General features: G+C 32.8%; 2 protein-coding genes across 2 annotated transcripts; both read left to right on the top strand.

Annotated features, from left to right (window-relative positions):
* The first annotated feature begins 367 nt into the window (after nucleotides 1–367).
* Nucleotides 368–11321, top strand: LOC115443596. The gene is made up of 4 exons (XM_030169059.2): nucleotides 368–539; nucleotides 8725–8845; nucleotides 9156–9255; nucleotides 9897–11321. Exons 1-4 carry the CDS (start codon nucleotides 498–500, stop codon nucleotides 10012–10014), a joined length of 381 nt encoding a protein of 126 aa, XP_030024919.1. The 5' UTR covers nucleotides 368–497; the 3' UTR covers nucleotides 10015–11321.
* On the top strand, nucleotides 11237–16163 carry LOC115443595. The gene has a single exon (XM_030169058.2). The coding sequence runs from the start codon at nucleotides 12222–12224 to the stop codon at nucleotides 13977–13979; it is 1758 nt and encodes a 585-aa protein (XP_030024918.1). The 5' UTR covers nucleotides 11237–12221; the 3' UTR covers nucleotides 13980–16163.
* Nucleotides 16164–24783: the final 8620 nt, after the last annotated feature.

Genomic DNA, 24783 nt, shown 5'->3' with positions numbered 1-24783 from the left:
GAGCACATCATTTTATAAGCGTAACAAGGGACTGACAAATCATTGACCGGGACGGAAGCTAATGTAATAGACGTGCATTACTTTAATATAACATATGCACTTCGTATAACATATAACCAGATACCAAAGTTAAATATAAACTATTGTAACTAAATATTTAGTCGCGGACTTCATGTCGGTAAGTGGACCTTGCGGGTCAGCGTATTAAAATACCAAACCTACTAACTCAAGATAACATTTTTTATCTCAGACCAATGTCACACTCATTCGGATTCGAGCGATGATAATTAAAAGTATGACTACACCTTTATTTTTATTTGTTTATATCCTGGGTCTTTAAACACTATGGCCACAGCAACTGTGATCTCATCGTTTGTTCGTCATTCACTCGAGGCATCAGGCGCGCAGTCTCAGTGAAGCGGTCACGCCACACGCCCGCGTGTAAACAAACATTAAAAATATATCGTGTATTTTTTCGAATTTAGAATTGAATCACGATGGCCGTGAGCAGATTGTCTATTGTCAAGTTTTTGGAGCTGGTGAGTAATATAATTCATAGACAATTAACATAAAAATAAGGACGGTACCGGCAGGTGTTGCGAATAACCGGTCAATGGGAAGTGTTGATTGTTAACTTTGTTGTATTTGGTTTGTTTATTGTTGCAATTTGTGGTAATAATGCTATGTTTTTGAGACCTTGTAGTATCCATTTCAATATAAACATGCATATTGGTTTTATCTTTCATGTGCGTTTTATAAGAAGCTAAATTAAATTAATATTAAAGTAGGCTAACAAAGTGACTCTTTTAGGATGACGTCATTACTTTTATGGGTACTAGTTATTGACCCTATTTAGGTATATTGCTATTTTCTTTTAAGCTAGCATATATAATTTGTATTTTGAAATACCTACCATAAATTTTAAATTATTTTTTGTAAAACACAACTGTGTGTACACATTTTGTGTTTTCAACTGTATAATTTATGCAAATTCTTATAGTCTATAGTCTACTATTAATATATCTACCTCCCAATGTTGACCGGGGGCAACAGTTGTTGCGCTACATGTTCGACAACGTTACTAGTCGATGTGCAACATGAGTTCGCAACTTCTTTCCTTTACCAAACCATTTAACTGCGCAATAGTTTATCAAGGCAGATAGTCTCTTTCTGTAAGCTAAGATCCAATAAACCAATGAAGAAGAAGCAATAAAGGAGGATGATCTTATCCATTTAATGGACAAGTTATAAATAGATATTCGTCGAAATACCTATTTGCACCATATTTGTTATCATACGCAGTGAAGTCACTTTCTGGCTAGTTAAACAAACATGACGAATAGCTCTGATTTGCAATAACATTGTTTCATTTGCAACAAATACCGAGGCTGCAATTTAGGTTTATGTTTTGATGTTTGATGTTTCACAACTCAATATTTCGTTTAGTCACTAAATATGAACTCTTCGAAGATTCATATTTTTTTTGTATATTTTGTTAACTAACCGCTCAATATTTTACCTGAAAGCAACATTCTACAAATATAACAACTTTCATTTCATCTTTTGTCATAATTAACGAGAACAAAACATGCGTGCAAGGAGTTCCTTGCACGCATGTTAATACAGTACTGTATTTGATTCAAAGAAAGAATCCAAAGTACATTTTCCTGGCTAGTCAAAGACGAGACTTCGATCCAGTAGTCGCTTGCACTTAAATTCTCAAGGTCGACAGATCATTGACCCCGACTTACCCATTCTTCAAGGACGCGAGACATCCTAAACAAACTCTACATAGATAAATAAATTTACTGTTATTGCATTCAGAAATCATAATATGATATGTTCTTTGAATACACTGCGTTTATTAACACTTATCGTTGGAAAATCCTAAAATAATAAAATCTAAAGGTCATAAAATCTAAAGGTATTCTAAGGTAGGTAAACTAGAATATGTACGAATAAAGTAGTAAAATTTTCTTTTAACACGTCCGCGTGGTCTTATGTATATTAGTCAAATATTTACTTTCTAAACAGTGAGACGCGAGTAATTCTCGAGACTTGCGCAAATAAACACTAAAAGAATATAAACAGCATGGCTCAACGATATATAGGTTTGTTGACCGCTTTTCCTTTTCGCCACACGAAGGATTATAAATCATTTTTATTGTTAGTATTTAAATAACAAAGTTAAAAGCTAAAACAGAGCCTGGATTGAATTACTATGATATGAACACAAAATAATGTTTGTTTTTTGTACGTGTCACCTACGATATAGATAAATTATAAGTGTGGGCATGCAGTTGTGAGGTTTAAATATGATAAATGAATCCTATACGCCATCCTTATTAGTTTCGAGCATCAGCAACTATATCATGATTTCTGTTCGGCAAATCAATAAACGGAATGTTATCGTCTTTTAGATAAAATGTTTACTGGAATCCTAAAATAAACAATAAATATAACTGATAATAATTTCCACGATGTTTTATTATTTCATACATTACTCATAATGATATGATGTCATTAACCTATATGTTTATACAGGGCCTGACTCAGGGTGTGGTTTAGGGTGTGTTGCTCCAAGTAGGGTAAAAGAGAGCGATCGATCCTAATTTTGTTTGCGCTGTTCTCCCAAATCCGCCATCGAAGGGTGCAGCCGCACCTTGACATGGAGACACAAATGGCAGAGCCCATAAAATGCCACAGGGCAGTTATCCTTACCTATCGCTAAACGCTCTCCTATGAGGTAGAGACACGTTATAGATACTTTGTTTACATTAAGGTTTGGTTGACTTACTGAAACAGTAACATAATTAAACATAAACAGTACTGATTCAGATTTGATGATGAGTGAAATCACAGACCTTGATTTAGCCTAACGATGAGCTTTCACAGTTTTATATTCTTTATTTATTTATTTTTAATAAGGTACACCAACAACACTACATATAAAATCATTTTATACAATAAAATAATGAGGTACAGCATCTGATATGTGTGCTACTAATAGATGAACACAGCATTATTCGTCCTTTAAGATTAACAATGCACCTATAATTAATAAATATGGATGATGACGATCGCCTACCACTAAGCGACCCATCTACTTGCCTATTGCTATAAACATCACCCAGGGAAAGAAGAACGTATAATATGAGGCATATACACTCATGTCAAGACTTTCTTTAATTACGAGAAAGGATTCCGTCATACAAATTACTTGTTACCTACTACTAAATCCTGGAAATAAAAGTCGTCAAAGTCATGTCTTATAGTTGTGAACAATGTTTGACTTTGGCCATTAAAGTATATGACGCGCCTGCAATGATAACGCCTCCTAATCCTTGACATTTCTCGTGAAATAAGGTCATATTAAAAGTCATGTGATGCCGTGGACGGATTTAACCCTAATACATGTTGGTAAATAGAGTTTTAGAAGGGTTGTCAATACAAATCTAGGTTCAATATATTGTTTAATACCATTTCAGTCTATACAAATTATTTAAAGAGATATGGTTTATCAGTTAAAAATTATGATTTAGGCTACTTTTTAATCCGGGAACATTTATATATCACATTTCAACTATCTAGGAATAAATCAATTTACCCATGTCGTAACACATATTTAAACGATAAATGCAAAAAGTTTCAAAATATATCTCAAACTCACACATTAATTGATACACTCATTCAGTTGACATACCTATTAATTCACTAAATCGTTATACAAACTGCTTACATCGCGCTTACATCAGCGTCCGTAAAATCTATTCTTAGCAATCTTGACCAATACCTACGCGCAATATGGTGGATTACAATCGCGAGCAAAACTCTTTAATAAAGCGGAGTTTAGTAAGACGACCTGCAGAAGTTATTTTTCGCAAACGTTTTTACCATGTAAACAGTCATGGTAAACAGATTACTGCAAATTGACAGCTTGCAGGTTTTGGAGCTAGTTGCAAGTATATAGAGTTATTGAAAATTGCCGCTAATGTAAACGCATCTGGAAGTTCTAGCACAATATATTGCAGCAAGAACTTTCCAGTCTAAACTTAAGAAATTATTTGTTTATATTTGATCATGTTTTTATAACCTACATTCGATTGCATAAATCAGAAATGATATTATTGAGTAGCATAATGATAATAATTATGTATGTGTCAATAACGTAATTTATGTATCGTATTCCTAATTTATGTCATGGAACTCATAAATTATGATTAATTGTTGTAATCTTTCATGTTATATTACATAGTTGTAATTAATAGTCTTATTGAACATTAAGAGGTCTAAAGAGACCGTAGTGAAATAAACACATAAAACTTTCTTTATGCACTTTGTGTGTAGTTTAATGAAAGTAAAATTGTACTATCTTACTAATATTTTAAATTGAAAAGTTTGTAAAAACTTTTAGCTATATAAAATGACTACCGGCTACTTTGATCCAAAAAAGACACATTGGAACTTTAGGACACCTAGGCAAAAATAAATAAAAAAAACTTCATAAGGTTTTTTATAAATGTTATAAAACTCCTTAGAATTATTCGTATATTTTTTTTGTACGACAGTACCTTGCAAAATCACCGACCAACGCCTACAAACACATATGGTTCGAAATAGCGGAAGTGGTCTGATGATCGTATTAAGCTCGCGTTACACGTAGTAAGATTGGATAGATATACCGGCGCGGCGGGATGCAATTAGGTGTAGATATGGTCACAGTAAGCGAGGAGTTTATCATGAATATTCAACTGAATCTAACATACGAAGTACGTTTGCTAGATACGATTCAATAGGTCTTATCAATTTTTGTATTTGTTGTTTACTTATGATTTGAAAATTATCATTAATTATTTTTAAACGTTTCGCAATTTCAAATTACGGGAATATTAAGAGAAAACTAGAAAATATTTGGAATTGGATGTTAAAGCTATTTTATACGTTTTTTTTAAGTATTGAGTTTACTTTCTATTTTACCCAATGTACCTATTGATGTTACATTCACAATAAAAAAATATTCAATACACTTACTGAAATTTTACTGAATATGTTTAGTCAGACAATAGTTAGATAAACAATGGACAAACCCCGTGCCAATATCTGTAAAACTAATCTGAATTATGCGCGCACGCACGTAGATACAATACGTAGAGTCTAGTATAAAACTACCTAAATTAACAAGGTTTTGACCTTTGTTAATTAAATTAGTATTAGGCATAACTACGCACTACAAAGTCTTTATCTGGAAGCATTAATATTATCGTACTTAACCTCTTTAAACTAGCGTCATAGAAGCTAAAAGGGCTAAGAAATATCGTGTACAAATCTTATTTGTAAGCAGCAAGCTATTATTAGAATCGTAAAATCTTATGTGTACTTTAACCTTTTGTGTTTTACAATTTTTTAGAAGGACAATTAATCGGCCAAAAATTCAGTGACCTAGGATTATTTATAAATATCCCTAATCTTTGTTATTAAACTGACACTAGTTACCCCAGTTACGAATTCTTATCAGACTATTGTTAGTGGTAGTATTTTTAGTACAAAAACATTGGAATTTACTGTATTTAAGGAGGCAAAATTTTAATAAAATAAATTTGAACATCTAAAAAAAGTAATTTTTAACACTTTTCTAATGAAATAAGTATCATTTTCCATTCCCATCTTTTCTAATGTGCGCAGGTGCAATCTTTCAATACAATCTGGTTGTACAAGTTTGCCTTCAAGATCAGGTCAGACTAGTCTTATGTCATGGTAATTGTTATGATATGAACCAGTCAATGCGACGACTCGCACTGGAGCTTCCATTTGTGTGGATTTGTGTGTGGCACACACAAATGCTTACGTTTTTTTCCTCGTAGGGGTAGGTACAGGCGTACCTAGTGCATTCAGTTTTTATCATGTGTATTTCGTCCCAAGATGTGCTAGAGTGCGAGTGGAAATATTCACAATAAATAAAAAAAAGTTAATGTTAGAGAATACGTATTCTAGAATTTGAATTTTTATGCATATTTTATAGTAATGCAATTAGTCTTGTTTTGCAACGAATTAACAAATATTATTTGATACAAAAACAGTGATGTCAGGTATGACCTCATACTCTGTTGAAATGGAAATTTGTAACTTTATCTAGTTTTGGAGCATTCAAATAATTACCTAAACTGTGGCAGTTGTTTACTGAACGCTTTGTTATGTTTTATTAACTTAACAATAATATCACTTTATTGGTCTAACAATAGCATAAATACCCAGTGAAGTTCTGAGTTTAATACCTAGATCCGGCAATAAAATTTAAAGTAAACTTAAGTTATCCGTAATTAGGATTTGTACTAGACATGCTCATATGCTTAGAATCTATTAAAACATCTTATCTTACCTCTTACTAATGTAATTTTGTGAAAATGTTTGAATAGTTGTTAGAAGTAAACTCAGAAACATATGAACAGATTTGAATAAAAATGGCACACTTGTAGACCATGTTCTGAAATTACACATAGGGTACTTTGTATCCAGGTAATTTGCTCCCACGGGAATTCCATGGGAAAGGATGTAATTTTTATATAGGTGACGCTGGAGTCGCATATGTGGCTCTATTAATCAATACAATAAGTTTTAGCGCCTTTTATAGCGGAAAAAGCGTTTCACGCGGGCGAAACCACTAGCACCAAGTGGAATATTATAAATATTAGTTCGAGAAAGTGTTGGTGCACTAGTAGTAAATCGAAACCGAAACCCTTTACGGTATAAACTGCGAGAGTGAAAGTGTGTAGTAACAGACTTATGTGTAGCGTTTCCAACACAATATGAACGTATGAAATTCAATCCGAGTGACCTACTAGATTCGATCGCAATAATGATGGTAAGCAAGGTTGGGACCTCGACCCCCGAATTAACTTGTTTACGTATTGGTATCGCTCGTGTCATTTTTAAATTTAGCGTATCGTGTGAGTAATATTTGCCAATAACGTGTTTCAATGTCAAGTATTTTGTGTTACGAATAATTAAATAATAAAATATTTTCATTTATTATACACATGTACATTATCATATTGAGACAACGTAATCTAGAATATTATACACATTTGTTCTATAACTTCGTGTCGATTAGTCTGTTCCATCTCGACTTTTATTACTTGTCACCTCAAAATATTTTATAATGAGCAAGGTGACGTGGTCAGTTGTGCGAAAAAAAAGAAGAAAGAAAAAGGGCGCGAAACTGAACCAGCTGGCCAGCGGACCACTTCGTTGGCGATACATTTTGGTTAGGATCGGACGGACGTTCACCATCGTTGCATTTCGCTAGCTATGTTCGTGCTCTTTTGCTAATTTGTTAACTAATTTGATTAAAATTGTTGTCTTTTAGTAAATAAGTCAAGTTTTTGTTATAAGTACTGAATACTATTTTAGTTTTAAGTTAATTGTCAAACAAATAAATGTTAAAAACGCTAAATGTATGTAAAGATTTTTACAAAAAAAAACAAAGTATATAAACAGTCGTTGTTAATCATCGAAGTAAAACATCTGCGCAATAAGCTGTTAATGTGAGTTAATTGCTCTAAAAGTATGTTAATGATAGTGAGATGTTGTGACTGATAGTAGTTTCTTCATATGAAAAATACGTTCTTGGGGCGATAGTTTTGTCATAATAATGGTAAAGTTCTACCGATACGGTTATGAACATTGAATCGTAGATTTTGACGTTTTTAGGTGCAATCGCATCGGTAGGTTTTTACGATCGTTAACTATATGCCCAATTATTTACTTAAGTTGTTTACATCCAATTTATTGTTATACTGCCTTCTTTACAAACATAGTATTTCTGTAAAATAATAAATTATTTATTTAAGTATTATTTAAATATCTCTGTAAAAAATATTTCAACAGTGTTAATTTCCGTGTGATTTACTATTTGTTGTTTCGATTTGTTATTTGACATTAAACGTTAATAGAAACTTAAGACATCGTATAACTATTATAAAAGATGTGAACAACGATTGGTAAGGAGATTATAATTTTTATTGGTGGTTTGCAGCCGTGGAAATACTAAATATGTATGGAATGAGTATCAGAAATATTCTATTTTAGTCCAAAATTAATAAAATCAACTGACAAATTAGATACCAATTAAAATTAAAGCTTAAATTACCCACAACACATTACTATCAAGTAAATACGTGTACTTAAAAATCTTGACCCTGTTTTTAATTAACCCATCCTTATGCAAGGTCTCTTGTTGTGGCCTCGCAAATGGCTCAATCCGCGATTAATATGGAGGCAGTGTTGTATGACATCATCCTGCCATCTAGAGTGAATTGTAATGTTCCGGTGGTTACTGACTACGTCATCTTGCGATAAAATGTGGGCATGACGTCATGAACTAAGTCATGTTTATGAGCAGTCTTAGTTAATATTATTACACCGAGGAATGGTCGCTCATGCCGGAATAAAATGTGTGTACATAAAACAACACTTAGGCAATGCCCTGATAGTTTGCTCGTTTTCATGAAACACTATTCCATTATGAACCTTACTTTTGATGTAGCAAACTTCATTTAAGAGTGTACCTACTTCTGGAAATTCGCCGAGTTACACTGCTCGAACTTATAATACGTGTTCAACTGACTATGCTACCTTATAGTAATTGTAGCGTCTGGTATGCCGGCCTATCTCTGTTAGTTATAATAATTAATAACAGTGTAATAATAATTCTTTGTTATATTCCAGGCGCTCACATGTTCGTGCGTAGCCCTACACTACCACAGCTACAATTCGGACCCCGAGTTGGGCATGTTGGTGACAGGAACATTCGTCGGATACCTTATCATCTTCGCCGGCGCGGCAGCTGGTAAATATCATCAAAATCCAATATTTCATAACATTTTGTTCCATAGCAATGGATTTTGGATATAGTTTGTTCAAAATGGAACTTTTTATGACTTTTGAAGGAGCTAGAACCTAACTATTATTATTTCTCTGAAGTCCAAGATGACCTTTAGGGAATAGGGTCAGAATTCTATTTCCAGTAATGAAATAATTTGTATTACCTACAGTCATATGAGGAAATAAGTTACTGATATTATTATACCATTTGCGAACAATATACAATTCATAGACTTGTCTGAACACTTTTTAATATTTTAAATGTTTGATTCCAGGCTACGTAATGCAGACACCGTCGCACAAACGTATTGATATATTTTACTCGTTGGTTGGCGTGGCTCTGTTCGTCGCCAGCGGTGCTGTTATTATTGACAGGCAAGTATCTCGTAAAAATATACAAAGTGACCTAGAAATCTTTGAGTAACATATAATATATATCAGCCCTGTATTACACACTATCCCATTGCTCGACACAGGCCTCCTCCACTACTGAGAGGAATTAGTTCTTAGTTCACCACGCTGGTCTAACGCGGATTGGTAGACTTCACACACCCTTAAATTCCTATAGAAAACTTCTCAGGTATGCAGGTTTCCTCACGATGTTTTCCGCTACCGTTAAAGCAAGCGATAATTCATAAAGAGTACACACATAATTTTTAGAAAAGTCAGAGATGTGTGCTCTTGTGTTTTGAACCTGTGGATATTCGTCTCGGCAGTCCGCTCTCTTGATCTTGGAGTTAACTGCGTGAAGATTTATTCTTAAAAGAAATAAAATTATTTGAATCATAAATTCTTCCATTTTGAAGTCGTTTTCAGGATCTTAAACTATTTCCATATCAAATTTTATAGAATTACGTTTGGTAATTTTTGTGTTTAGCGCGATCAAACAGACAGGCAGTAGTGACTTTTTTTATAATATGTAAGGATAAAAAATAGATTAATACAATTAAATATTAACCTAGGCCAGTAATAACTTAAGGGACCTTAAATATTAATGGTAACTATTTGGATTCCAGGTTTCAACATTACTCGAAGAGCGATACCAGAGACAAGAACCTAGCCAAGGCGTCCCTGGCCATCATCAATGGCGCTGTGTTACTCATTGACGCCGTGCTCACACAGAGAGGAGGCTAATCAATTTTAGTAGCAAAATTCTGCCCAGCTGCCTTATGCCTTGCGTCTACTAAGCTTGCCGAATCGAATCGTGTAACAGTGGCGAAGGGTTCATATATGAAACTACCCTTTAACATCTAAATATCATTCGAACGATTTGCATTCATGCATATTAGCACCTATTTATTGTGTCAGGTTTCCTTTCGGAAAATTTCACCTTTCGCCACTCTCGTGTAACATTAATGCACCTGCATTTACTATAATACTGCGTCCATTATGAACGCGCCGCAGCGTGCCGAACGGAATCATAGCGCATACAAAATAAATGCGCTTGATTCGACACGCTTCGATTCAGCTCTAGTCGACGCCGCGCCTTATGCTGAAAGCCATATATTATAATCCTAAGTAATATTTAAAAAATAATGATGGATTAAATGTCTTCAGTTTTCGGTATTTATGGAAGATTTAACAGCCAAATAATATAATAATATGGAAAATTCGCGTGGACAAATGAGTTTCAATTAATTAATTTATTGCTCGATTCAAAATCGAATCTCTATATTATTGCTGATTTTGGAAACCAAGATAATCCAGTTGCAAAACATTATTTATGGCCCTAAATTTTATAGAAAGCTTTGAATGAGTAAATAAAAAGGCAAGATTTTATTATGTGGAGTAACGAAACCCTTCGTAATATTTTAAAAATGCATAAATATACCTCCAAATATTTAGTACTACTTACTTATAAAAATAAAAAACAGTATGTAGTAACATTGTTATTGTAAATGAAGAAAAACATATGTCATTAAAAGTTATGTTTAGATATTTATTACTTAACAACTTTAAAGAAATTGATCGTTTTTGGAATTTTTAATTATATAACAAACTACTCATAATTTTTTGATAATATACTATTTAAAGAAGGTATTTTAATTAAAATAAGACATAATATTATGTTGTTATGTTTAACTCTGAAATATTTAATCTAAGTTTAGTCCTCTTAGTGGAGTGAAAATGATGTCAGACTCACAATATATTAAACAAATGTTATGTTAAAGTTTAAGTGACCTGATATTTAAATGTATATATTTGATTACTTACGCTCTAACTTCTATTTATGGCGATAACTTATTTTCTATGAACACAATATAAATGACCTGATTATTAAGACGTAGCATAGTTCTAGTAATATATGAAGCTTGTATGTGACGATATTAAAACATTTTGTCATGTCCCAATATTCCAAAGTACACGTAATGTATTTGCATTTTTATACGCACTTTTTAAGTGTAGCTATATTTGTGAATAAAGAAATAATCCAGAAAAAATATTTATTAATCCCTTTAAATTTATATGGAAACACGCAATAAAAAATAATACTAATGTCACGCATGAAATAATCTCAGAATTAATTAAGCAATTAATATGATAATATTATAGTGTGTATTCAGTTTTCGATATTTAATTTGTCATACGTTACGATTTGAATAACGGTCAGGCGTAAATAAAAATATTTTATAAAAATAAATCAATTCCAAGATTTAAAAATCTTGATAGTACCGACCGATAATAGACTTGATAGTATTGACCGTAGTATCTGAAACATTAATTATCCTCTGAAATCAAACAATTTTTTTTTTAATAAATACTGATGTCCATAAAATTACGCCCCGTAATCTGTTACATTGACACGCGCCAATGTTTCGCCAGCTTTGTTAAGTCCAATGTAATGGAGGGCGTGCTGACTGCCGTTTTCTGAACACATTTCCAAACTCCGGGCTGACACTGAGTAGAAAAATCCAATATCACTTTGTTAAACTCAGGATTCAAACCTAAGACCTTAGCGCGATAATCTTATCGTGAAGCAATACGACGCCACTGAAGCAGGCCATAAGAATTTTAAGACTTACTTTTTTGAACGAAATCAATAATATTTATTAACTTAATATATTTTACGTCCTTCATAATGAAATAAGAACTGCAAATAACGAAAGTAATGTTTGAGGTACAATAGTACTGTTTTATTTACAATATAACTATATATCAAAGTATTTGTGCTAGATACCCTTAATTTTCGGTCATTAGTAATCGAAATTCATAAAAACAAAACTAACTCCCATAATTATGGAACGGAAAAACAAACAAGATGTCCTTTATAAGTCACGTCAACCAATATTAAGTACCAGAGCATTTGTAGCTACGTAACATCATTAACGACGGCAAAAACGATGCTTTCGAAATTATTTGTACTCCTAAAATTTGTCGAATTTATTTACGCGGATACTTTAAGTGATACTGCAGCATTCCTTGCAAGTTCAACATACAAACTCCAGTACGTGACTTCGGTAGTATGGTCAAGCCGGCGGTCGGAGGATGCAACAGATTTCTTGAAACGTTTTCACGGCTGTGTGGTAACAAATGAAATACACAACAATAACAATCTCACAACACGTCTGTTAAATAAGGCCGTCGGATATAAACAAACAGTTCTATTCGTTGATTCCGTGGAAGAATTTGCTTATTTCATAAATTCAGTTAATCTGGATTTAGTTATACCCATACAGCTGGTGTTGGTTTTAACTACGTTTGTTGAAGATCTTTCGGGGGTAACTCGTACGGCTTGGCAGAATGATGTCGCTGATATCATTATTGTAAATCAAAATTTTGATGGTGATATATCATTGACAACGTTTTTTCCTTATGGAAAAGGAATATGTGGCGACTACAGTCCTGTCGTTTTAAAAATAGATGCTGAAGCCTTTTTTCCTAATAAATTTGATAATTTCTATGGATGTCCAATAAGAACTGCGCTCATGAATTTTGCACCTTATTTGAAGGTAGATATGAAGAATGGAACCCTCAATTCAATTGTTGGAATTGATGGAAGAATTTTTTTGTACGTAATGGAAGCACTGAATGCTACTATAGATGTCGTATCGATAGAAGATCATGACGGAATGGGCTCATTTATAAATGGCACTCCGAAAGGCTGCTTTGGTGACCTGGTAAACAAAGAAGCTGATATAATTGCACCTGCTGCTGTCATGAATTATGAAAGATACAGCCGGGCACAAATATCACATGTTTACGATACCTTAGACGTGCATTGGTGTGCACCAAGTAGACGCATCATATTCACCTGGGCTAAAGTCCTTCTCCCACTTTTAGACTACATCACAATCTACATGTTTATAACATTCGCTGTCTTTGTGACTGTTACTGCGATGGCAACACGATACGGAATGCGACGAGTTAGGATCAAAGATAGCATAATTTTTCAAACGTACGTAATTTTAATAGGTCAAATTCAGAAGTTTGAAACAGAATCATATATCGTAAATTATCTCTTCGTACTATGGCTTTGGTTTTGTATTGTGTTTCGTATAGCGTATCAGGGTGATCTTATCCAAGGGATGCACCGTACAATTCAAGAACCTGCCTTAGGCACGTTAGAAAATGCTTTAAAGTATGTAGATGGATACGGTGGTCTTGAAGTATTTTATAACTATTATAGAGACACACCTCTAGCAGCAAACTTTCAAATATTGGAGGTACATGATATAGGTCCATATATTGAAGCCATTGCAGCAGGTAAGAAATTCCTTATCCTTACAGATATATTATTAGTACAAGAATTTGATGTGAAGATTCAAATTTTAGACGAGCCTGTATCGCGAGCTGTAACATGTATATTCATGCGGCCAGGTTGGCCAGCCGCTAAAGAAGTAGATCTGCTCATGCAATATATCATAGAAGTTGGACTAACAGAGAAAGCCTTGAAAGATTACAACTATGAATGGAAAAGAACCCGTGAACTAAGAAAAGAGGAATATGTTCATCAGTCTCTTGACTTTTTAACGCTAAGCGCTTGCTTTTACGGTCTCGTTCTGATGTGGATGATATCATCAATAATTTTTATCATCGAAAAAACATATTATGATGATATTAAACAGAAACAGAGCAATGACAGATCATCTAGATTCTAGAATATACAACTATTCTACTGCCAATATACATATAATATGTACCACATTAATGGATTAAACTAATATTGGTAATGATATATTAATGAGGCTTTATTTGGAAGTTTCTGTGAATTTAGTTGGGAATGTAATTTGTATACGTTTGATTGGGTTAATGGTAACAGAAATAGTCGGCGTTAGGAAAGGGAACATGACCGCCATGGCTTTAAATCGAATACAAAATTTCTACCACTCTCAATATCTTTAAATTGTAATTATGTTACAAATAAATAGTAAATTATGTTACTTATGTACTCTTCAATAATTTTATAAAAACATAAAGTTATAAACAACGCAAGGCCGTTACTCATGAAGTTTTTTGCACTGGTTTCATGACGTCAGTGAGTATGAAAATTGACCTTAAAATTCATCTCTTAAGGGACTAAATTCCAACGGGCACACCGCTAGGACGTTTATAAAAGCCATTTAAAATCTAAGAATTATACCAACTATGCGTATATTTTATAGGGCAAACTTTTTATACCCTTTAAAAACCTATAGAAAGATTATGTATTAGCCAAGACAGGAACTTTTCATTCCAAATGTTTAGAGTGGAGCGTTTTCAACGTATTCAAATATTCAGGGGCCGTCGCATGTGGCGAGCGACAAGTCGGTCAAATGCTTAGCTCGCCTCTATTTCGGTTATATTTTGCCATTACATTAATTAATTTATCGTTGTGTTTGTATTTTACATTATGTATTTTGATACATTTTAGTTCTATTGTCATTAAATAGAAATGTAAATTTGTCGATATATATCATATATATGTAGCTTTGTTAGTACATGTACATCACTTTATTACAACATAGCTTAACTAAAAAATTAATTTTATATTATAAACTACGCCTATTTCAATTAGGAAACTTTGTTATAATATCGATTAGACCACCAACGGACGACGCGCTGCCCCTAATATTAAATTAAGGGAAAGGTATTAAATAAATATTAATGGATCGCAATCAGACAAATTGTATTAGAAACTCAGGTGGAAACATGCAAACATAAAGCGCAAGAAGAGCCAACTCCATTTGCCAATGAAAAGCAAACATCGGTAAACCACATTTGATCAAACCAATCCGAACTTACCTTGCCGAGCTTGCATAATTTAATTGAATCATGAACATCTTAGGTATCTACCTATATAAAGCTACTTGATAGTTGCTTGACGCTTCCAATTTGCCTGCAAACGAACTAATGTACAGATCAAATTTAAATTTAATGCCTATATAGAAATTTAAATAAAATATTTTGGAATTGTAGGTTGTTGTTTATTTCCGTGGAGCATATTTTTAAAAGTTCTTTAAAGTGGCAAAGTTTCCTAGAAGAGAAATTCTATATAAAAAATATCACATTAATATAAATATTATGTTGCGGTATTCTGTCCTACCGCACTGCCATTTTAAGAATAATAGTGCTAATACGAATAAATACGTAAAGCGTTTATCCAGCTCTTCTCCCATTAAAAAATACGATGTCAAAATATAATAGAGTACCCTAGTCTGCCATGTTGGATTTTGTAAATTATTTTATATGTAACAGAAAATAATACGAAAAATATAATATTCTGTGAAATAAGCATCAAAATTTATCAAAAAATGATGCAGTCATTCCTATTTGTAATGTTGTGATGCACGCATTATGGCCAGTGACACTCAGTGACGTCACAGTTTGCTTTTTTTGTTATTTCTCAGCTACCCCTTCCATCAAATTTTAAAGCTTTATATTTACCTTATTTATTATTGCGTGGGTTTTGAAACTACTTGTTACGTTCGATTTTGGATGACATAGATTTTTGATAAATATATGTAAAAAAGTAATCTACTACCCTATTGTATATGTTTTTTTAGTATGTACAATAAGGTGTATACTAAAAAACATATAATATACCTTGACGTACTATTTTCAATTTTGAAATAAAATCTTTTTTGTTTTTTGGTGAGGTCTGACACCAATCGTCGGGTAATTTTTATCTTGCAGTTTGAAAAAAAATTATTTTATCAGAAAATAACAAGTTTATAGTTTGACCAAATAAAATATATGTAAACGATACCCGACGTTGTTCACGATTTATATGCGACGTCGGAATAATATAATCTCAATATTCTGAATTCTGATACAATGTGAATAAAGTTCGTGTTTTATTTATATATTTTTGTAGACATAGTATTGTCTAATATAAATTCCTGTTAAGAGTAAATATTTAAGTGACATGTTTTTTTGACAGCATAATATATTAAAAATGATATCTCTGAGGTAAGCCATAGATTTTTTTTACTATTACTGATATCCTTGATAAGATTTAATACTTGAAACCCTCGTGCTCCGACTTGAGTAATAAGACTACGAATACGCTGCAAAACCTTAGACAATATTTTTACACACACACCCTTCCTTTTTATTTTTGTAAGTCTAGGCATAGGTGCACCTAATGCGCCCAATTTTTTTATTAGTTTGAATGACGAGATGATCATGCCGTTCGCCTGATGGTAAGCGATACGACTGCCCATAAACAGTAAATACATCATTTAACACCTTGAATTATAAAGTATTGTTCGTTATTCCACTGCGCTCGCCATCCTGAGACACGAGATGTCAAGTCTTATTATGTCGACTAACTACAATGTCTTTCAAACCGGAACACAACAGTGACTACATACTGCTGCTTGGCGGTGGAAATAAACATTGACTTACAATATTATGTATATATATTGTTGACTATCTCGGCACCACTCTAAGGTTGGCTGATAGAGAATGTCTATGGCATTAAGTCTGCCTGTATACATTTGTATATGAAGTGCTAAATAAATAAAAAATTATACCCAAATCATGATGCGACACAGATTAAGCCTATCATTATTAGGATCCAAACTCCAATTCTGAACCCGACCGCTAGACAATATTTCTCAAATAAAATATACAAAATGCATAGCACCATTATCTGCCAGTTTTAGCGCAAGTACAGCTCATTTTTAATCCAAAGAGAGTTATAATATGCTATCTAATTTTGAATAGTTTCACATAAGAATAATGTATGCGATCGTTTGCTCCGAGCTCATCCGTTAGCCGAGTTATCTGCAGCGACTTCGATAACCATAAATTGTAAAGTCCGAGGACGTTCCGCTCGGAAATTCCCGGATCTAAGATTTTTGTTACCATCATTCATCATTTTTTAATTTTGTGTAATATGTCGTGACGATTTATTGTTACTAGATATTTTTTGTACTTGCAAAATATTTTAAAGGAAATATTGTGTGTCATTCAAGTATCATCAACGATTAGATTTTAACAATATACTCGATTTAGCAATCCGATAGCAGGTTGCCTTAGATATATTATATCCGACTGTAAATACAGGATTCACCACACACGAGATTTATGGTAAATCATCAAGGACTCATCACTCGATATAAAACAAGCGGGCATAATCCTCGCAAATATTAAGGACGCGACTTTACTGGTCGACGATAGAATTTTAACAAATTTTTCATCAATCCCAGAATTTATGTTTTAGTTAAAAGAAGTCCGCCTTAAAATTACAAGCGCCCCGCGAACTATATACTATAATACTGCGTGCCATTTACTACGAAATTATTGATATGAGTAGATACCCAAATTCAATGATATATCACTGAATACGTATTCTATATAGCCGAATTTGTGTCAATGGTATTTGTGGAAGAATGATAAGGTATTTCTTTATAACATTTGTCAAGCTTAAAAGCAAGGGGGTTTCGAGGATATCACCATTTATGATAGTAATTGAACATTATCCATAACAACAGAGGAATTGTGAGAACTTGGAGCGTTATCAACTCTTAAGAAAATTTATGCATTTTTTCGGGCCGTCTATAATCTCACTGAAAAGATAGCCGCCATTTTGTATTATTTTTTGTACCGATAGACATTGTTATTAACTCATTCGAATAAGCAATTTTTTAAAAGTTAAGTATGGAGCGGCTCCAATTAATTATTTACACAGCTAAACCTATATAAATATTCTAAGCTTTTATAGAGTTGTAAGTAAAGAACAGATATTATTTTATCCTTTAATCAAAACACAATTAAATCAAATGTTTTGCATTTTTTTTGAAAATTCTGTATACTGTAGTTAATCTTGCGTAACATCTACTAGTCTATTCAATTTGAAAATACTGAGAAAAAATAATTTATGTTGCATTTATCTCGAATTCAAAGTAGGATGGTTAACACAATAATAATAAATCTAATCTACTGGGTATATTAAATCTTTATTATTTTAAAGGCACGTGTTTAAATATAAATAATGACACAACTAAATTTGCTAGGTTCATCCAACTTTAATTGTATTATGTTGCAGCGATATTTCACAATAGGTCTAATAATAATTTCAGTACGAGGGGGCACATTTCCATGCAAATGAATTTTGAAACGGATCGCTATCTCGGGTACGTATCTTTAATAACCATAAATCTGCAAATCGAGCCGAACAATTATTTATTGCGTAGAAAAAATGCGGAATGTCATTTCAATTTTCCAATCACGATAATAGTCATTTTATATTTAAGTACCAGGATTTAAAAGAGTTGTTACATCTTTGACTGTAACAACACGTTGAAAAGATTATTGAAGATGTTATAACCTGCATCAAAGACGCGAAGACCCCTAAAAAGTAAGCAATGTAAATATCGGCAAAAGAGTAATAAAATTTCAAGAAATAAATCAAAAATTTAATAGATACGCATCGCTTCTTGTGGTATTATAGAATATGGATGAATGAATTTTTTGACATCTACGACAGATGACCCGTTACGTTTGGTTTGCTGATTTTTTTATAAGGAATAGAATTTTACAATACATTTTAAAGACAAAAGCAAGTAAAGAACTATCGTAGAAGTCATTGTCAATAGAGGCAAATAAATAATATGGACAGAAATAAATTTCTATCCGTAGACCATTCTTTTGGTGTAGCTCCACACAATCGTCCACCGTCCTAATTCCGTTTGCATATTCCATTCAAGATTAATGCTAACAATTTAAACCACCAGAACAAATAGAGGAGTATTAGGAAAAAATGTTTTTACAAACTTTAAATGAATTATTTGGAATGCCCGAATAGTTCATTGTGTTTTACTTTAGCAACATCTACCATTGAATTATTCAGAAGTAACTTACAAAAAACATACTTTAAAGTTTGAAAATATTATATATTTGCTTCGATAGTAAGCAGGATCGCCGGTGGAGCTGGATGAGGAGAGCGGAGGACCGAGCAACGTGGCGTGCTCTAGAGGAGGCCTATGTTCAGCAGTGGACAGTTGTAGGCTGATGAGATGAGATGAGTTACAAAGTCGATTGTGTGGAAGCTCAGTTATACTCTGGGAATCGTACCGTCCGCTCGCCTACGAGACAATTAAATAGGTTCCGGGTCTCCCTAGGGCACGGGGTCTTCCAAACGTCCCGTTTCCGGTATCCATGTATTTATCTCTTAATTGAGCTCGATTCGTCGTAATTACAGTCTTATATTTGTATACTCAACAATGATGCAACAATTACAATAAGAACTGTTTTCAATGTTGCAATTTATTACTACCGATAATATGACGATACAGTTTAAATTATTGTTTTTTTAATTGCATGCACAATATAAAATAAAGCCATTTTTAGAGTTTCATACTCCAAAACTAACCCTTATAAGGATCACTTCGTTGTTCATCTGTCCGCCTGTCTTACCGGTGATAACTCTTTTCTTAAGAACGTGTAGATTGTCATGTTAAAATGTATGGCAAATATTCGTTCTATTGTCACTTTTGCTGTGAAAAAAAAATGTACGTTAACGCGACTTAAAGATATTACCGTTCATGTTTACAAGGAAATCAATCAAATGAGTCATGTGACATGTTTGATGTATTTCTTTAACAATAAGACAAGTAATACTTGTGGCTTAATATATATTATATTTGATATTACGTCAATACTTTTAAGCACATTTCCCTTAACACGAATTTGATTCGAAACCTTTTAACAAATGCGTTCGTGTGGATTTCTAAAGCCGTGATTAATATGTCATCGATACAGTGATATACGAGCATGCCAAGTCATTTTCAGCGCGCGACTAATTTGTAATAGCTTTAGCCCACAATGAGTGGACAATGCCGTCCATGCCATCAGTGGACACGTTGTTCTCCAAGTGAATTGTTATGCCTCCTATACACCATCGACGATAAATCTCCTACAAACAATAGCATAGTAGACGCGCGCCTAAAAGATGGGGCATACTTAGTAGCACGACGTCGCGCTACGTCTCATTGCTAATTGATTGTTATTATACATTATTAAACCATTGACTAAGCCTATACTAAATATTTGTTGTTAGTTTAATAATAAACAAATACTTAAAAAACTTATGGAAAGTTCTGAATGTTTTTCAATATTTGTATACTTTATAATATCAACGTGTTTGTTTGTACAAAGATTCCTTTTCTACGTCATTTAATTAACGTGGAAATCTATTCCACTGCGATATAAAAGAAAATACGATCAATCGAATTTCGTATTATTAAACCATTGCACAAACTTTGCTATTATGTAACGGCTAATTAGTAAGTTGAACATTCGACGTTGTAAACAGTCACGTAAAGCGACAGATGCGGCGTGTACTCGCGTAACAGAAGTTTGTTTCAGGCTCCACATCGAACCATCGGACATGCATAAATCAGTCAGTTTACTAACGCGAACCATGCCGTATGGACAAGCTCGTACTATGCTAAAATAATGTCCCACACTAGCGAAAGAAAATCAAGCTTTGTTTCACTTTGTAATCCTTCTATGTTTTCGTTTTAAATGGACAGTATATTCATTTTATTAGTTAAGTTGTAGGTCAAATTATTCGCACTTTGATGATATCTTCTTCATATACTGAAATATTTTAAAAGGCTAAATTATATTCAAACTGTGTAAGTGTCCCATAAGAACAAATAGATACCATAGAGAAAATTGTATGTACCTGTAGGAATATAGGCTTTAAATGCCATTTAATATGTAGATTTGGAAACAGTAGAGCATTAAAGAGGGTAAAGGAGGATGGTCTTTCTCGTATAATACCTACGAGTGACACACATTCCATTTATACACTAAACTATGATAGATACTCAGGATGTATGAGTGGCACAACACCTTAAAAACCAATATAAAAACAGCTCAAAATATTTTTTGTCTGTGTCAGTTCTTCATCAATTATATCCATTAATCTAAATAATTCATTCATTCCTCACATTTTAAACCACCATATGTTATATAATAATATTGAATGTGAGTAAAATCATAGGTTATTGTTGGATCTTGTTGGCGCTTGTTTTAGAACTAATGTTGGACGAGTGTATGTTGAACTTTAGACGGCCTGTTGCCCTGTGTTCAACTAGGAAGCGTGTAAGTGATGGCAACACCGAACTTTAACAGTTGCACCAAAATCAGACAATATTTTTAAGTTAATATTTCCTTTGAAGCGCGAACAAAACCATTTGAAAATTAATTAAACGAACCGTTAAACAATGACCCGACGTCGTTCTAATTCAATGTTCTCGAAGTAATTCCAAAACTCATTATGTTAATGATTTGTTAAAAATATAATAAAATGTTTTTGGGAAATGCGTGTAATTTGTTTAGGAGTTATTTTTGCAAATCAAGAAATAATGTTTTATTCAACTGAATTGTAAAGAGAAGCTCATTACCAATCTGATTTTAATTTGGCTATTGTACATGTATGAGATAGACGATGTCGGCATCTTAACAGGGAATTAGAACTTAAAGGTTAAGCAAGTTTATTTAGTTCCAAATGTCGCCAAACAAACATTTTATTGGGATTTGTTGTTAACACATGCATCTTTAAATTAAGTTAGGTACAAGAACTGAATACAAATGACAAAAACAAGAAAAAAGTAATATCAAAATACTTTTCTGACTCCTTCTTGCACTCGGACTAATTTTCTCTCGCCATTTGGTGGAGTTTTAACAAAAATAATTGTGGGGCAACTGTCGACAACTGTCGTCGAATTTCACGATAATTCCTTTCGGCCAAATCTTGATGGCCGTCTTTTAATTATTAATACAACTGCCTCTTCTACATAAACATTAGAGACGATAATGCTTGTGTTTTAATAAGAAAATCTAATTTATGAACAAGCTGGGCTTTATTAAAATTATTTGACAAAGAAAATTTGCGAGTTCACCAGTCCTTACTAGCTTTATTTTTATTAATTAATATTTCCTTTGCATGCACTGTTGACGCTGTCCGAATTGAAATAATGAGAAAAGGAAAGGAAATGAAATGGATAAAGACCGAACGGCACACATTGTAATATATTTTAATTAAATTTATAGATTACTATTGCAACTGATGGCATTTATGTGCTTAGGTTAGAATGTCAAAGCAACTACTTATTAGAATAGAATAAAAATCGGGTGTTTTCATTTGTTTATTGCTTAGTTAAATTTGGTTTTAGATACGTTAGATTAATAAGTACATATTACAACAGAACAAAAACAAATACGTAAAGTGAGCTCTTGGACAATCCTCAAATTCTCGGAAATTGGCTTACATTCCTAGGCCATCCGGGCTCTTTACTAAAAGATTTATGTTTAGTAAAATGTGAAACTTCTTCAGTCGTTTGTTATTCAGCATATGAAATGCTCATTGCTCGGTGGGATCGCTATATTCATACGAATGTATTATGTATGGACGTTTCGCGACGGAATATCAATATCGTTGATGTAACTAAAACAAAAAAGAACCTATAAATCTTATAATACAAAAGATGCGCTAGATTTAAGAAAACTAGATGCGAAACTTCATTATACGGTCAATTTTAATCCTTTTTATTAGCATTTGTAATAAAATTCATCTAAAACTGTAAAGATTTGCGTCATAACATGAATCAATATGAAGTTGATCACAATTCTAACAGGTTCATTGATAGATATTTTTAACGATCTGCATCAGTTCCTTTGCGGTAAAGTTTTATTAAAATTAACTGTTTCGATTGGTCAATAAAGGCATTGCTCGTTTGATGTGCGAGGTTTAAACATTTTTCATGTACAATAAAATAGTTTGAAGGCGATACATCCTGTCCAAAATCGGGTCGTAAAAATCCAGTAAATTTTATGGCTGGAATATTAATATCCATACAAAAAGGCTTATGTAGGTACGTATTGGTATGTTTTTCGGCTACAAATTCTGTAGACAATATAAACACAGGGATATAAATAAGGATATTATAATGATTATTTTATTCTAATTGAAGTTGTATCAAAGTTCAGAGAGAGGTTTGAAAGATGTAGTTTCACATAATTTACGATTAAATCTTAATGAAATATTGAAAACATTTCGATGTTCTGACATCAGGTGTAATGAATTTTCTTGTAACAGAACTACGCGGATTTTATTAATCCATTGTAATTTGTATCAAATAGATACGAAATTTATGTTATAATGTGTCAACAGGAATAACTACGAGGGCGGTGACACATTAATGATAGAATAAAACAACTATGAGATAAGTGTCTCTTAAGATAATATTAATATGTAGCTACTAAAACGAAGTTTATTTGAACCATTGTACCAGCACAGTTTCTGAGGGTTTAAAGGCATTTAATTATTGTAGCTGTGGACTATGAGATTTAACATCCATTGCTTTAGAGTGACCGTACGCACTATGCAGCCCAGTTCCATAAAATTTGTAGTTCGAAATTTGGGTTGCGTTACTGTTATTTGTAAAGACGTGCTTGCTGACGAGGACCTCGTTCGTCCCAACTCTAGTGATTACCAAGGATAAACGCGATTTTGAAATGGAATATCTAATGGAAATTTACGGCAAAATAATACAACTAATATTACACACCATGAAAACTTTGTCGAGCATTCGAAGAAACGTTACAAGTAAATGGTGTAATGTGCGTTTACCCTAAGTCATAAAATGTTATATCAAATGGCCGCACTATTCATATTTCTGTTTTTATGAAGGACGGACGTATCTTGTTGTGTTGGGTTTTATGTGAGTCGCCGGAACACTGACCCGACAAATTCGTTCGCATTTTTACGTCCATATAATTTGGATTGTTTTTTTAAATTGCCTCTGACGTTGTGTTGGTGAAATGAAGTGTTAGTGGTTAGAGGATTATGCTAAACTTTTATTTTTTATGCTTACCTATCTTCATCTAAAATCATGACGGCATTAAATAAAAACTACTTATATCCCAATTATTATTAGTTTAATTAAAATATACATTTACTAATTCTTAATTGTTTCAATAATCAACCTTTTTGTAACGTATTTTAAATAATTATAATATACTTTGTTAAACGTTCCCGTACTTAGCAAATATCGGATGCAACTGCTGCTCACCGTGATCACAAAAATCACTTGATCATCAAATGTTCAAATTTTTGTCCATAACTCTAATTTCTCTTTAAAAAGTAACTAGTGTTTTTTTTTTATTTTAAACCTATTATGAGAAAAAATTAAACCTACTTATCTACGCACTGCATTTTAACAGTACGATTCTCTGGACAGTAAGCTCCTGGAAGTTAATACAGTTTGTAAATTTGGCGTAATTTTGCATACGTTACTAAATAGGGTCCAGACGAAAATGTATTTCAATATATTTCATTCTACATTTACTAAAGAATCAGACGTGAATATTTTCTAGACCTATCACTATATCGATATAAGGGTGATTATCAGTCATCCATTTCCTTTTTATTTTCTAACTTGCATTGACTTTGTCGGTACGTCAAAG

This window comes from Manduca sexta, chromosome 12, assembly GCF_014839805.1.
Source record: "Manduca sexta isolate Smith_Timp_Sample1 chromosome 12, JHU_Msex_v1.0, whole genome shotgun sequence".
NCBI classification, from domain to species: domain Eukaryota; kingdom Metazoa; phylum Arthropoda; class Insecta; order Lepidoptera; family Sphingidae; genus Manduca; species Manduca sexta.
The sequence above is the reverse complement of the archived record's forward strand: the minus strand, read 5'-3'. Positions and strand labels throughout refer to the sequence as shown.